Below are 16641 nucleotides of genomic sequence, written 5' to 3' on the forward strand. Positions count from 1 at the left end.
CATAGAATCATAGAGTTGGAAGGGGCCATACAGGCCATTTAGTCCAACCCCCTGCTAAATGCAGTGATGCTAACGATATAGCAGTCAAAAGAGAAGTGCCCGAGAAGGCACTTTTCCCTTCCATTTCAGAAGGGAAAACCTCACATGTAGCAATACATAGACAACATGAGCAGTGTTCCCATTTGCACAGGCTCTCAAAACAGACATGCATGTTCAAGAGGACTAGAATAAAAACAAGCTTATGCTGTTATTTTTGCCAGACTGTCTTTGGAGGGGTATCTCTTCTTGTGAAAAGGACTCTGTGACTCTTTAAGTCTCTTGAATAGATGGCTAAAAAGTGGCAAGGAACTCAACTTCCATGGCAGGGAATGTGCAGCTGAGCCAGCCTTTGGGATGGGCTTTTCTCTTTGCTACTTGAAATTAGGAACTGCCTGGATGATTTAAAGTCTCCGACCCTGGAGAAAGCAGTTTAGAAGGAACACTTTGTTTCCGATAAGGTTACCGCAAACACAGAAATAAGAACTGGCTTGGATTTCGTAGACTGTCCTAAGCGGTCACGTCATCTCTCGCTAGAAGATAGACTCACCCGGTCTCCTGGGTCTCCTGGGCGGCCAGGTGGTCCAGGAAAACCTTCTTCTCCATCCCCCTGTAGGCACAAGGCAAGTGAGGAGACACCCACAAAAAACAAAACCAGAGGAAGCTGCAGGGTACAAAAGCTGGGCCATGACCCACAGCCCAAATTCATTTGTGTCTGCACAACCTTGATTCACAGCCCCACAGAAATGCCTAGGCAGAAACGAAGCAAAACAGCCAATTCCCACTTGCCTTCCATAAGCAGGCTTTTTCTTACCTTGTCTCCCTTCTGTCCTGGAAGCCCAGGAGGTCCTCGAGGCCCAGGATCACCAGGTATACCCTGGAGAATTAAATACAGATGATGGAATCAGATTTAGACCAATTAACATTTTTCAGGATTTGCACCGTATGTGGCACATTCTCATGTTTGGCAAATGTGAGCCAACAATCTGCCCCCTCAATCCCACTATTAGAATCTTCAGCAACTTTTACCATTTACTAAATGAATAGTACTCCCAAATATTGCCTTCATCTCTATATGGGGAAGGGAGCACTGGGGGCATTGACTGATAATGAATGGCATGATTTAATGAAGGAGCTTTGGCTGTCGAAAGCTTATGTCCCAAAAATCTTGCTGGGATCTCCAATATTGCAGATAAAAACGGCTACCCTCTGAAACTATCCTCACCTCCACATGTTTCTTATCCATCCCACTGTTTCTCAAGTACTGTCATGCTCACATTTATAGCTGCTGCCTTTCTTTGTATAATCTTATCCCATGTGCAGTCTTCCTAGCCCAAACATGATAAAGGACACACTTACAGGGCTGCCTGGTTCTCCTTTTAGCACTGTTCCATCACCATGCCCAGGAGGACCCTAGAAAGACAAGCCAAGTGAGCTCTGAACTTCTACAAAATCCCACCCACAATTCTTGCACAGCACAGTATGCCCCAGAACCAGAAAGCATGTTCTGCAAACAGTAGAAAGAATTTGTGATAGCTTTTGTAAGTCATAGCTCACTTCTTCAGCGGTGACTCATGAAATTTTGCTAGTCTTTAAGGTGCTACTGCTGCAGACAGACTAACATGGCTACCATCTTGATCCATCAGTAGGAAGAATGGAGATAGTTGCTATGACCAGGGATAGGACAACAGAGAGAACAGCCAATTTGAAGGCTGGCAGAGGGAAGCATAGAGCATGTTGTTAGAATGACAAAATTCCAGGGCCTGGTTACATAACAAGCTGGTGGTGGTATGGAGCAATAAAATATGTAAGTAAAAGTTTATTTCTATCCCTCCCTTCCCCAAAGGCTCAGGATGGGTAATAATAATATAAACAATAAAAATAACATAATAACAATTACAATCAACAATAATTAATATTAACATCCTAAAATATAATTTATATTTCAGTTTAAAATCAAATCGTTCCAGAAGCCACCTCCTTCTCTGTAAAGAGTTTGGTGATCAATAGACAGATAATTTGACTTTTGGGCAGGGAAGGTTGTTTTGAGCAGGGAAGCCAGAATTTCAGTATTATTTCAGGCCTCAACCATAGGAGTAGTCATAACTCCAATTTATAGGCCCTGCAACTTTCACCTTACTGAAAGCTTTCCAAAGAATAGTCAAAACAATTATTTTCTGCAAGGCTAAAACCTTCCTCCCAAATTTTGGATTAATTGGTGTTAGGTTTTAAGATTTTAATTTCAAAGGGGCTTTATCATGTTTTGGATTCTTGCAGCTTCAGGCTGTTTTATGTTGCAGGTTCATACCTGATTTAGGGTTTTGTTGTTGGTTGTTTGTTTTTGTTTTGTTTGATTATTTATTGGTTTCATATTATTTACTTATTGTAAACTGCCCTGAGTACTTTAAAAGCAGAAGGGTGGGGTGTATATTTTCTAAATAAATACATTCTAATTGGCAGACCTCATCTGGCTATTAATGGGCTGGAAACCATTCAAATTCTCTCTCAGAACAACAGCAAGGAAGACAAAAGACAACCTTCAGATTTCTTCCACACCTAATTGAACACCTAATTATCCTGCACCCACAGGCTCTTGTTCCAGTGAGCCATTAGTGAGGGTAAAACAGGCAGGGGAAAAGAAGGACCACTTACTCGCTCACCTCGGTCGCCCTTGTCTCCCTACAAGAAGAAATACCTGCATGTAAGTAAATTTTTCACACAGTACATCTCTGGTGGTCTACCCACCAAAATACAGAAAGCAAAGCACAAGCAGGCATTTATAAGAGTGTGACACAGGACAGCACAAACAAACACAGTCGAGCCAAATTATAACAAACAACTTTATGGGTCAAGTCTATGTATGGGTCCATGCCCAGTAAGGTATATCTTATTTATTTATCATATAGCATGTGTGTAATATAGTCAGGAGATCCTAGGTTGTCTGGCAGCCAGGCAAGAAATGTTCGGAGGTAGTTTGCTATTGCCAACCCCCATGTCATGGCCCTGGTATTTCTTGGAGGTCACCCTTCCAAGTACTTAGCTCCCAAGACAGGCTTTCTCAACCAGAGTCACTTCTGAGGTTTCTCAAAGCCTGAAGAATATTTTCTGGGGTTTTCAATGGTAAAAAAGTTGAGAAATTCTGTTACAAGATCTGATGAAATTGGGCTTGCCTGGGCTATCTAGGTTAGATAAACTATATTTCACAGTTGTATGATGCGCTGGTTGATATATTCAGGGTACACTTGTAAGGTCTGCCCAAAACCACACAGTCAGAGATGTGGCCCTGGAATTTTTAAATGCCTCAGAGGATCCAGAGACATTTCTCAGATTGTTTCAGTGATGCCCCTAAATATGCTGCTGTTTAGATTCATTGCCCTGACAGGCCAACTTTGTATATATGGATGATGATGACAGACATTATGAAGAAGGGACATGCAGGACTGATAAATGTGCCACTACAAAGAGGTAGAGAGACAAGCGGAACAATCTGTAACCGCTCCGCGGTATTAATAAAAGACTAAGGCTGGTAGGGGTGGGCCGAGTCCGTGATGTGTAACGGGACCGATTGGCCCCTTAGCCCAGCACTGATGAGTCGCACCTCCCGACCTGGCCCCCACCCCAACCTTCGCCGCCTAAGCCCTACTGCCGCCATGACGTGGGGACCTGCCGGACCTGCTCGCAGCGCTCCATGAAGCCACCCGCTCGACAAGAGGGCCAGCGGCTGGATGAGGCTTCCTACGCCCCTGCCCGCATGCCCGCTACGATGGGGACCCGCTGGCCCTGCTCTCAGGTTTGCCCCCACATGGAAGCTGTGCTAACACCTGGCAGTGGCCTGGCACGCAACGCCTGCTGCTGGAGCCCGGCCAATCATTAGGCAGCGCACCCGCCGCCCGCCGCATTGAGGACATGCCAGCCCTGCTCCCAGCGCTGTGCAAAGCTGCCCACTCGCAGAGGGAGCCGCCAGCCGGGTGAGGCTTCCCGCACTCCTGCCCGTACACCCGCCATGACGGGGACCCGGCAGCCCTGCTCACAGCCCCGCCCCCAACAACCCAGCCCTGCGGGTGCCCAGCAGGGAGCGTGATGGCGCTGCTGGTCACAGTCCTGCTGAGTGCAGCCAGGGGACGGGTTGCCATGGGCACAGCTGCTGAAATACAGCTGTCCCACCCACATCCAGCCACTCTGTTCTAGCGCCTGCTGTATTTCAGCAACAGCGGGCTTAAATTCTAGTCTGTAGCATAAAGATGAGACCTGTTATTGTATGGGAATATAAATGAGTCTGGGGCAGATATGCAAATGTTTTCATTCTCTCTATATCCACACAGAAACATACATGTACATAAGTGCTGACAAGTCATCACCAACTTATAGCAACACCTGGATGGGCATTCAAGGCAAGAGAAAAGCATGGGTGGTTTGCTGTGGCTTTCCTCTGCAAAACCTTCCTTGGTGGGCTCCCACCCAAAATCATGCCACCCATCCTAGAGATGCATATGGGACTCTGTAAGCTTCCCTAAGGAGAGGTGACTGTAAGAAGAGCATACCTGAGGTAGAGAGAGAGAAAGCATACCTTTTCAAATCCTCCAGTAGGTCCTGGTGGCCCAGGAGGTCCGGGATAACCAACTGGTCCCCTGGGTCCAGGACTTCCAGTAGTTCCAGGGATACCCTTGAGATAGAAACACATATTCAAGGATGTGCACAGCAAAAGCTGGGGACTCTTTAACAGTATGGCTATTTAGTTAAGCAATGAAATATTCATGTAAGCAGTGAAATTTCAAAAAAGGAATAACAATATTGAAATGTCTATATAATGAAAAAAGAATAAGATATTTATTTCCTTTCCATGCCCCTACTGATTTCTTGCAACATACCGGGTTACCAGGCTCCCCCTTCCGGCCAGGAAGTCCACCTTCTCCATCTACAACCTCTCCAGGCACCCCCTGCCCAAGACAAAAGGCCAAAGATCACTGAGTGACATTTACAGGCCTATTATACACATGTGTTTTCCTTCACTTGCACATCTGTCAAGTTTTCTTTGTTTCCCTGCACTGATTTTCCTCCTTGAGCTTTCAGTTTGCTTTCTGGCTGCTGTTTCTCTGAATTCTCTGAGAGTGATTTTGGGCTTCCAAGCCAAAGGTCTTTCAAAAGTGTACAGATTCTCTTGGATTCCCCCTGTTCTTTTGCCACCCCTCAAAAGTCATCCCCCTGTGTACACTGAGGTCATAACCATCCACACTGCACCTTCTGCTATCCTCCCTCCTTCAGCTCCATTCCCTCCTCATTTTTAAATTTTAATTTTTTTCCCTATAAGCTGCATGAGTCTAGCAATATGAGACTAACACCAGTCTCAGATTGGTGAATAATTCTTTTTTTTAATGCCAGAGGGAAAGTTTTAAGAAGTTGAACGAGGTTTAGTTCTGTGCTGGTATTGACAGGAAAGGGAGATTTGAGAGGAGGTACACAGCATGCTGCATGAAAACAAAATAAGGGGGGGATGCTTTAGTGAATAAGGGATGTTTTTTTTTGGGGGGGGGGCATTTTGGAAGTCTCTAGAAGCCTAACATTAAAATGGCAGCTAAGCCACATGGAACTTCTGCGAACCATCAAACTTAAGAATTAGACGACAGAGTGCAAACTGCACAGGAGAAGTTCTTAAAAACTGCCACAATCACAACCAGTGTGCAGGATCAAATTAGAGAATCACTAATAGAAAACTAAGCAAATTTGAAAGGAAGGACAGGAAATTAGCATTACTTTTCAGCTGCACTAGGGCATCAGTGAACATACCCATCCCTCTGCTTCATCAGATCAGTTGGACAGGATTTTAAAAGCTCTCCAGAGCTTCTGCCAGAAGTCTCCTCCCCCATACAAACTGCAGCCCTGTGCAAAATGTGATGGAGTTGCAGCCAACTTTGCACAGCTGCACACGCATACATATATATTGCCAATGAACACAGCTTGCAATGCCAGAGTCAGTGCATTCTATGACATTCTATGCATGCTGTACACTTAACATACTATGACTTCATGTGACCCTTTTCCATTTTGCACAGTGGCCGATAAAACAGGAGATAATCATCTACTGCTCTGCAACATGGAAAATAGCTGCTTGTCAGTTTTTTTTAAAGTCTTATCAATTTCAGCAACTGGTTTTCCCTCTTTACCTGTGTTCCTTTCTGTTCCCATTTGATAAATGAACTAACACTAAATGCATGCACAAAGCCGGAATCAAAAGAATTTCAATGCATATTTCTTTACAAAGACTACCTTTTCCTAGATTTTTAAGCAGACCAGGATATTAGCAAAATGCCTTCCAATCTCTTTGCTTGCCACAAACTACAAAAGTTTTGGCATTATAGCACACAGAATAAAGTAAAATTGTTCTCAGCTGACATGTGACTGACTACCAGTGCACTTGAATTTAATGCAGGATTGGAAGACTTTCGAGTGCAAGCACTCTTCGTCAGACTGACGATCATAACAGTAGGAATATATAAACAAAAGTTAATCCTGTTACATTATTAAACTGTGTCACAGCATCCAAACACAGCTGTTATGATGGTCAGTTCTTAGTCTGAGGAAGGGTGCTTGCACTCGAAAGCTCACGTCTTGAATAAATCTTTGTTGGTCTTAAAGGTGCTACTGGACTCTGATTTTACTGTGCTACTTCAGACCAACTTCATTTGAATCTACCCTGTTGGCAGAGTGATTAGCACGCAACAGTGTACAACCTGTTGAAAGAGGAGATAAAAGGTATATTTAGGAATTAACGCACTTGATAGGAAAGAGGAGAGCTAGAGATAGGGTCCTAACTACATCTCTATCTGAGAGAGAGAGTAAGATTGGCACTTTCAAGAAGGGGGAAATTGCTGAGAGTAGCAATCTGGAGACAGACAAGGAATGACAAGGAGAGACGGTGCTGACATGGCTATCCTGTCTAATTGTCTTCTTTATGCTTCCTGCAGGGTCTTTTTCTCTTCTTTTTATACCAGATATTGCCTTTTCCAACAATTAAGTTTTGCTTGAACCAACCACAATATTCATCCACTTACCGGCTCACCTTTCTCTCCCTTTAGCCCAATGGGACCAATAAGGCCACGATCCCCCTAGAAAATAAAGGAAAGGGTGAGTAAGTGGATGTCTAGTTGGCAATTAGGGACCAGTGAAAATCAGACTCTATACTTACAGGGTTTCCCTTGAGACCCGAAAGGCCAGGGCTGCCCTGGGAAAACAAAAACACCACAGCAATTACCATGCTTGTCTTCCTAATGCTGAAGTGCAGGGGGTGGACAGAAGAATAAGGACACATGATGTGCATGTTGGCAATCCCAGTCATATCAGGGAAGCCTTAGTGACTTCTATGTAAGACTTTGTAAGAACTAAGTGGGCACAACATAATGAAGGTTTTAACTAAGGAGGCATCCTTCTAGTCTGGATTTAAAATGATGGATGCAGTGTTTAGATAGCAAAGTATCATGAGAAATGCGAATGTCACTGCAGGCAGTCATTAATTACAAGACAAGGAGGAAAAACAATGCTACTTACTGGCTGACCGGGAGAACCAGGGTTACCAGGACGGCCAGGACTTCCTGGTATGCCATCTGTTCCTGGGACTCCCTGGAAGAATAAGACACATCCAGTACATGTATTTGTGAAGATGCATCATTCATCTGCTGGGTTTCACAAGTGTATGCAAAGTGCCATCGAGTCACAGCCAATTTATGGCAACCCCTCATGGGGTTTTCAAGGTTAGGGATGTTCAGAGGTGGTTTGTTTGCCACTGCCTGCCTCAGCGTAGCAACTTCAGCTTCCTTAGTGGTTTCCCATCCAGGTACTAACCAGAGCCAGTCCTGTCTAGCTTCTGATGAGATTAGGCTCACCTAGGCCATCCAGGTCATCTTGGTTTCACAAACCAGAATTTCAAAATGTGTGCATGCATTAAGGTCAAAATCAAACATAGTGAACTGCAACACAACAGACATAAATATACCTTCCTTCAGGAATGGTTCATGTTTTCTCTCTGCATGCTTGGAGTAACGATTAAGAGTGGTGGCTTTTAATCTGGAGAGCAGGGTTTGATTCCCTGCTCCTCCACATCCAGTCACAGTCCTGTTAGAAATTGTTCTCACAGAGCAGTTTCTCTCAGAGCTGCCTCAGCCCCACCTACCTCACAGTGCGTCTGTTGTGGGGAGAAGAAAGGGAAGATGTTTGCAAGCTGCTTTAGGACTTCCTCAGGTAGTGAAAAACAGGGTATAAAACCCAACTCTTTTTCTTTGTCTGTGTGTGTGTGCGAGAAAGAGAGAGTTCAAAAATCAAGTGCAGAGTAAACAAAATGAAGATAGATCAAGGGAAGTATATGCATGTAGACCTCAATTTGAAGTTGACAAGATGTTGAAGACGAGCATACCACTGTGAGAGTGCTAGAGTGCATTCAGATAAAGATAAAAGTTTTGGAACGTGTGTCATTAACTTGCTTCTGACTTCTGGTTTGGAACACAGAGCATATAATGGATTAAGAAAAAGATACAAGTGATTTTCATACCTTGAAAAGCCCATCACTAGGGAAAAAAATAACTGATTTTAAGACCAATTGGGGAAGCAAAAGAAAGCGATGAATTCTAATTTCAAATATAGCATTGATACCAGTAGAAACTCCTGGTTACGATAGTCAAGGAGACACATTATCTTGGAAAGCTGAAGGATCTTTTCTTTACTGGAAGTTTTTAAAGAGCAATTGAACTGAACATCTCCTATAGATAATTTAAGAATTCTTCCTTGGCATGTAGTGATTTGATTTAAGATCACTATATTGTATTTATATTTGTTTATCAAAAATTATATCCTACCTTTCTGCCTTCACCAGAATTCTACTATGTAATTTTGCATCGTTTAACATGTAATGATTATACTGATGCTATGCTTCACTTCTGTTTTTGGACTTCTGGTTGGTTCTACAACCATAATCCTATTGTACTGTTTATTGAAAGTCCTGCCCTGCCAACTGTATTGACTTACTCTGCCGCTAACAGCTTGCTGGGAGTGGTGAGCTATAAATCAAATAGCTAGCTAACTAACTAACTAGCTAGCTAACTAGCTATCTAGCTAACTGGCTAACTGGCTAATTGGCTAACTGGCTAACTAGCTAGCTAGCTAGATAGCTAGACAGCTAACTAACTAACTAACTAACTAACTAACTAACTAACTAAATATTACTATTCCTGAAGTTCAAAGCCTCACTAAATGCTGCAGTATCATCCTAATCACAGTTTCTCAGAACGAAGTCCAACTGATTTCAAGAAGGTATGTTTATGACTGCCATTTTAATCAACAAATTTCGGAAGCTATCGAGGATCATCTACTTTAGCGATCCCCAACCTGGGGGCCGCGGAACACATGTGGTCCTTTGACTAATTGGAGTTGGGCTGCGAAGTACACCTCCCCCCCCCCCCGGCCCTTTACTTCATCAACGATCCGATCCAGCAGGCGCACATGTGCAGACTCAGAGCTCTGCGTCTGCGCTTGCTGGCATGCCAATGGCTGTGCCTCCCTCCCCCGCCCCAGCCACCCCGCCTCCCTGAGCAGATGCGCCATATCGGCTCCCCCCCCCCCAGTCTCAGCGCTTAGGAGCGCTCACTTGATTGCAGACAGCTGAAGGGATGTTTAAACATTACCATAGTGACCAGAGTCAGAGAGCATAGGGCAGTGGTTGAGAGTAGAGGCGTAAACTACCCCCCCAGCGGCCTCAGTAAAACTGTCAAGTGTTGAGTGGTCCCCGGTGATATAAAGGTTGGGGACCACTGATCTACTGCACCTATTACTGAAAAGAGAAAACCTGACGCTCATTACCCAAAGAGTGGCCAATGAAATTCACAGCACACTAGGTGCCACAAAGATAATCTCTGCAGAAGTACCCAAATAAAATCACTGAGCTTCACATTCTACTCTATAGTGTAAACTGGAATGAATTCCTACAGAAAAACAAGACTGGCTTCTGCCCTTGCAGTAAAGCTCTATGAAACTCAGTGCTCTGTTCTCTCCTCAATAAATAACAATATATGGGATGCTGGAGATACCCACCCTGTCTCCCTTCGCACCCGGCCTTTCAATGACATCACCTGGTGGGCCCCGAGGTCCCACTGGACCTGGTGAGCCTGGGATCCCATTGCGTCCCTGAAAAAACAAAATAGAAGAATTATATTGTTCTATTGCTGGATACTAAGATCAGTTAAACAAATCCAAAAGGCAGCAGAACCTTTTTATTTTCATGATATACCAATGGTCACTGAGTGTGCAATTAACAGCTAACACGAATCTTCAAGGCAGTGGAGCAAATAAATGATTAGTATCCAATGGATCATTTCAAGAAGCATCATTTCAACACTCTTCTGATCAATTTAATGAGGTGGTACACATTTATCAAAATTCCTCACAAGAAACTTAAACTTTGTTGATACCTACATACTCTGTCTGGTATAATTTGTTACTGCTCATCTTAAAAAACCTCTTACTTAACCTTTCCTCATCAACCAATCACTGTTGTTCAGAAGGAGGTTATTCTGTGTTACTAAAGTTGATGCCTTTGCTACAAACTAAATGCTGCTGTTGTGAACTACCAGACTGTGACAAACCACATGTTTTCTGTAGCAGAGACAGCAATATTACCGGTTCTCCAGGGGGGCCAGGAAGTCCCACGCGTCCTTTTCGTCCCTGCAGAAATGACCAGAGAAATTAATGAACATTCTATAACTTCCACTTTGGTCTCTAAAGAAGTCCCATGTGAGATTCTCTTCCCAGACATCATAGATACTCACAATCTCACCAGGCTCCCCCTTCTCGCCCTGCAGAAAAAGAGGGGGGAAATTCCTTTTGACATTCTGATCCATCAGAGCTACCTTAAGGATCCCCCCCCCCCGTTGCATCTGGGAAATCAATCAGTCAAAGCAGCCTAGGGATTGGCTACATCAGAAGACAGTGCTGAGCCAATGGAAAATATTTTCTGTTTCTATTAAGACCTTCCAAAGTCCCTCCCTCTCCTCCTCTGTGCAGTAACATGGGGTAACATGCCCTGGCTGCTGAGAAGGCTCTGGTTCATCATGAAAGTTCATTTTTTTCAAGGGAAACACAATCCACTAGCACATCCTCTTGAGAGTCTACAAGTTTTAGAGCATCTTCTTAAGGTAAGAAATCCCACCAAGCTTGGTAAAGTAGGATCAGTCCTTTCACAACTCTTCTCACATTTTTCTTTGACTCCAACTGGCACTTAGAAAGTCCGAAAGCTGGGTTCGAACTGTACATTGATAATAGGTTTCCAGCAAAACTTAAAGAGACTAAGCTTCTAGGATTTATATCTGCCATTTCCCATATAACAAAAAAATAAGAAAACTATGGAAGCCATTTTCTTGCTGCATTAATTCCTAGAATCCAAAGGGGGAAGATTGACATTGCTTTAACAAGCATAGGATGTTTTTTCTTCAAAAGTCTTCCCCAGTAGTCTGCTATCTTTCTTCTATGGCTCAGAAAATGTTCCTTGATTTCTGCTTCTCAGGAGTACCTCCTGCCTCTGTTTTTTTATGAGGAAAGAGTAATAGTTCATTAGAAAATGATTTGTTGTGCTCTAGTTCTATAGCAGAGACTCACCTTGGGACAATGTGTTTCACAAGGTTCTGGTCTAGGCTGGGAGGGAGACAGAGAAAAAAAAAAGAGGCCTTGGATAAATACAAGCAACCATGCACCAAGTGGTAATTCAGTGCACTGCTTAAGTAACCATCTGGTAAGATATTTATCTCATATGTCCTGCCAGGGGAATTTTAACACATTTGCACCCAATCAGCAATCTCAGGGGACAGTAACATGTAACATTCTTTTTTGTCTATGACAAGACATTACAAGCAATTATCTTATCATGTGGTTACATGCATACTTTAGTTAGTTTCTGCTGAAGACAGATAATTTGTATTCACCATCTCTGTTTAAGGAATTCAAATGGCGAAAGGTATTTTTATTTTCAGATATCTATCATGCCTTCCTACACTTATTGAAAGCAATTCACAATAGGATAATTGCAATAAAAATAACAACACTAAACAACAAGAAAATCAAACAGACCAAGGAAAACAGATCAATAAAAACACAACTAAAAAGCAGTATTATAGGTAAGAACTCCAGTCCAAAAACAAGGAACAGCCTAGACCACTTCAAAGCCCCTTTGGAGTAAGCAAGTTTTTAAACTACAACGAAAGGTCAAGCAAAGTTATAGCAGGAAATACCTTGTCCCAAGAGACCACCAAGCCTCACTTGTATGTGCTCCAAAAGACCACAGCCAACCGTTGGTCTCAAATCTCAGGCAGGTTTATACATTAGAAATTATGAAGACTGCTGTCCATCACTCAAGATACTCCAGTGGTATGGGTGCCCCTTCAGTGAAGCAAATATACTCCTCCTCATTGCGTCATTCACTTTTCTCCACTATGAAGTTCTTTCAAATACTTAGAACATGTGAATTAATCTCTGTGTTTTGCTCTATAAGCAATGGTCTCTGCCTTACCCTATCTGTGATGGGTGCCCTGCAGAGGGCGCTGGCAAGCACTGCCTCCAACTCCGACAGGCTGCTTGAGTCCCTCACAAAGAAAACATAGCGTGGGTCTTCATTGGTTACCAGGCGGCGCAGCTGCTCACGATCAGCCCCATCCATGCCCACTGCTAGGACGTGAATCCCTGACAAGCACACAGAAGAGAAGTCAAAGGAGTGGCCCAGTGAGAACCACTCCACTGACACAACAGATAGAAGCTGAGGAGAAAGGATGCATGGCATCAATCTAACTAACTTGTGCAAAGGAAGGCTTCAGTCTCATCAAGGCAAGCCACCCGACATCAATAAAAATTATTTCCGTTTCCCAAGAAGAAACAAAAAAGGTAGACAATTCAGCTGCATACACAGTCTACTCAAGATGTTAGTTGGACTTAAAGCCAAATCCATGAGAGCTTTCTTCTTTACTGAGGGTTTGGTCTTTGTTCAGCAGAAACGCCTTCCAAAAGTTGGCTTGATATGGTGTGGGAGAATGCTTTTGCAGAAAAAGCACGTGGGTTTAGGAGTAGTTTATGGCATGTCTGAGCCTTACTATGATCCACTCTCACAAGTCAGACAGTGAGGACAAGTACAAAGGAAAACTATTTGCATGGATGCCAGGGGCAAGCTAGATACTGAAGCCTCCAGTTCTGTATTTCCAATATAACATTGAAACAGGGATTAGATGGATTTTCAGAGAAAGTGGATGGGGAGGAAAGAGCTCAGTCTTTTTGCTGCCCTACAATTCTGCCCCACAAATAACTCTCCAGCAACAGCATTAATTTACTTCCCCAGCTCAGCTCCAAAACGAGAACTGAACCCCTGCAGAGGAGAAAATGGCCCTGGCAAGGCAGTATTTGCCAAGAAATATCAATGGATGCAGGAACTATTGAGTACCCCTCTCTCCTATCTTCTCCTGTAAATGCTCACCCCTTATTGCCTGGGTTAAAACTACAATGGATAATTGTTTCCATGGGAAAGAACATAAGTAGCTACTATGCCTCACTGGCCCTTTCATGTGGTAGTAACAATATACTGTACCAGGCAGCCTGAGTTCTGTATAATTCTCTGTGGTTCTTTGCATGAATTGCCCCCATCTTAATGGGGTGGGCATGTAGCTACTGCTTCTTCATAACTGTTGTTTACAGCTAATCCAGAGCTACTTCACAGTTAAACTTTCATGTTGAACAGAGCCAAGGCATGCAGCCAGGCACTGTAACAAAGAGACAGAGAAGGATTTGGATTTCTAATCTCAATTAAAGAACTGCTCCTTCCTATGGGATTCTTGTAATTTAAATTGACGGCAAACTGCCTGATTGTTATTTTGCCTAGGTAGCAAGATAGAAACATTTTACTATTTCCTTGATAATAATTTATGTTCCTGTGTATGTTAATAAATCCAGCCTCTTGGTTAAATATAATTTTGTGGTCTGATATGGTGGAGGCTCTACCCAACCGATTTCATGCCACACTGGTAACTCAACAAGCCAGAAAATCTCTTAGCTGCTTCATCCACCAGGTTGTTTTAGGGCCAAGTTAGTCACATTGGTAAAGCTGAAGTAATTAGAGCTGCGTCTAACCCAGACTGCCATTGACATCTTGGTGTGCCAGAGAAAGGAGAGAAATGAATATTCTCCAAAGGACCCCAGGGATGTCACAGGTCCTCAGCATTGTCAACCAATCAACCTGTGCCAAAACCAAGTAGTAAAAATAGCTTAATGATTCAAGACAGCAATAAAATGAACAGAGATGTACCTTGAAAGAGGAAGGCTCTTTCCACACTCTTTGCAAACAGCATTCTGTCCAGCAAAAGCAAGAACCTTTCTAATGAGAGATCTGCCTACTCAAAACTCCAAAGACTTGAATCTCACCTGCTGCCTTGATCTCCCTGGCCTGCTCAATGGCTCCGTCACTAGATGGTCCATCTGCCAAGATTACTAGTACTCCTGGCACACCAGCTCTACGGCCTGTGTTTGGACTCATAATGAAGTTCTTGGCAAAATTAATAGCAGCTCCTAAAAGGCACGGAAGAGAGACATTCATAAGAGGAGACATGCACAGAAGATATTGCTAAAACAGTGGTTACAGAAACAAACTTTGTAGCCTGGCACAACACTCACTTTGGACCTCAAGGCAGCAACTGACTGGCCAGTACACAACTACACAGAACTTCATTCTCTATCCCTTTTGATTTTTTTTATCACAAGAAAACATTGGCCCCCTCCCCCATCCCTTACCACAAAGGAAATTGCATGCCCTAACTCAGTGCCCCCTTACCAATAGCATTGCCACTGGGCTCCTCATAGCGCAGGGTGCGGATGTGCTGCAGGACTGTCGCTAGATCACCAGAGCGATTGAACAGGAGCAATGGATGGCTACGGTGGCTGTAAGTTACAAGACTCACCTAAGGAAAGAGAGAGAGAGTACAAGTAAGCAGAATGGAAGAACCGAGGGACAGAACTGCCCAGGCATGGAGATCCAAAGAAAAAACACCATCCCAGTAACACAGGTAAACCAGGAAGAGGATGCCACATATGGATTTGTACATCAGATTATTATAATATGACATGCTGATAAGTGACTGGTTGCAACTACAAATATGACAAGCGGATCACGTATTTTAATTCCCCACATCACACCACTCTACAAGGCATAATAAACTGATTCACAAATGCAAGTACTCACGCAGTTGACCATTTGAAGCCTTAACAGCATGAAACTGCATGATAAGGCAAATAATATTATACCTGTGTGCTTGATTTTTTTAAAAAGAACTTTATATCATCAAGAACAAAGACAATCCAAACAAATATCCAATTAAGTGTACCATGGGTTAGAAATAAATAAATAAAAATAAACAGCAAAATACAAGAACAAAAAATATTTTTCCAGTTACGTCCAGCCAAGTGGTAATCTCCATGAACAATGGCAGACGTAATATTGAGATATTTTAACCCACACCTGGTGGAATTTAGGTAAAATGCAGCCTGAAGCTGTTAGAGCTTTTCTCTCAGAATTGCCAGAGAGAGATGGCGCAGTTCTGCAGAGGCACACTTGTCTCACACAAAACTCTGCCTACTGTAGATCATCAGAAATCAGCTCTCGGTGCTCAAAGAATGATAGGCAGAAACTCTTATCATTCTAACGTTATCTCTGCTGCCTCTTCCACTGGAGCATTCTTCATATACAACCATGGGTAAAGCAAACTGTTTACAGGAACTGGTAGCTTGCAGCATCTCATGTCCAACAATCATAAGCAATGAGAGTTTGCACGAGGACACGTGGCCACACACACAGCACCTTTGAATCAGGCCATGAAACCTACTTATAGGCATAGCTGCAAGACTCTTATGCTGTATGTTACCTGAGTGGCTCTAGGGCCCAGCTGGCCCAGTGCAGATATCGTATTGGAGAGGAAGCTTCGCACAGCCTCTGCACTGTAGGCATTGTCTCGAGTTGCATGTATAAGAAAGGCTATATCGCTGCGGACATCTCGGCAAACTGCAGAATTGAAAGGTTCAGGCTGAGTCAGGACAGAGACAGCAAATTGGATCAGAGGATATAAAACAAGATCTTTCCCCTCCACTCATCCTCCAATAGACATGTAAGAGGTGAGAGTGTTCTTACCCTCTACAAATGCTTTGGATTCCAACTATGAAATCAAAGACTAAGGAGAAAAAGGTTGAGCAAAAGTAAGCCCTTCTGGATTGTGTTGCATTCCCTTTGAAGGGACAGACCCATAGCCTGGGTGTGCTCTTGGACCCACTCCTACAACTAGATAAGCAGGTGGCAGCTGGGGCCAGGAGTGCCTTTTACCAGCATCAACTGGTTAGCCAATTTGGGCCTTTCCTGGACATGCTGACATTGAAAAACACTCAAGAACTTCAATTGGTACAGAGTGCGGCCGCTAGGATGTTGACCAGTGGGCCGTAAGGAACATATGTAGTCTTGGTCCATCTACACTGCCTCCCAATTTCTTTTGGGACACAATTCAAGGTGCTGATCTCAACATCCCAACCCCTAAACACAGTTAAGGACCAACA

The 16641-nt window shown here is 43.5% G+C and overlaps 1 protein-coding gene across 1 annotated transcript in view; it reads right to left on the bottom strand.

The window, feature by feature from the left end:
* The window catches only part of COL7A1 (collagen type VII alpha 1 chain), a 159156-nt gene that overhangs the window by 90287 nt on the left and 52228 nt on the right, over nucleotides 1–16641 (bottom strand). Inside the window, exons 27-43 of the mRNA XM_077325428.1 lie at nucleotides 15963–16099; nucleotides 14876–15002; nucleotides 14470–14613; nucleotides 12578–12747; nucleotides 11671–11706; nucleotides 10845–10871; nucleotides 10696–10740; nucleotides 10111–10203; nucleotides 7579–7650; nucleotides 7220–7255; nucleotides 7086–7139; nucleotides 4905–4973; nucleotides 4604–4699; nucleotides 2689–2715; nucleotides 1396–1449; nucleotides 851–913; nucleotides 587–646 (exon numbers count right to left, since the gene is read on the bottom strand). Coding sequence (XP_077181543.1) covers nucleotides 587–646; nucleotides 851–913; nucleotides 1396–1449; nucleotides 2689–2715; nucleotides 4604–4699; nucleotides 4905–4973; nucleotides 7086–7139; nucleotides 7220–7255; nucleotides 7579–7650; nucleotides 10111–10203; nucleotides 10696–10740; nucleotides 10845–10871; nucleotides 11671–11706; nucleotides 12578–12747; nucleotides 14470–14613; nucleotides 14876–15002; nucleotides 15963–16099 — 1310 coding nt within the window. The remainder of the gene's footprint in view (nucleotides 1–586; nucleotides 647–850; nucleotides 914–1395; nucleotides 1450–2688; nucleotides 2716–4603; nucleotides 4700–4904; nucleotides 4974–7085; nucleotides 7140–7219; nucleotides 7256–7578; nucleotides 7651–10110; nucleotides 10204–10695; nucleotides 10741–10844; nucleotides 10872–11670; nucleotides 11707–12577; nucleotides 12748–14469; nucleotides 14614–14875; nucleotides 15003–15962; nucleotides 16100–16641) is intronic.

The sequence above is a fragment of the Paroedura picta genome, chromosome 3, assembly GCF_049243985.1.
Source record: "Paroedura picta isolate Pp20150507F chromosome 3, Ppicta_v3.0, whole genome shotgun sequence".
In the NCBI taxonomy this organism is placed as follows: Eukaryota; Metazoa; Chordata; class Lepidosauria; order Squamata; family Gekkonidae; genus Paroedura; species Paroedura picta.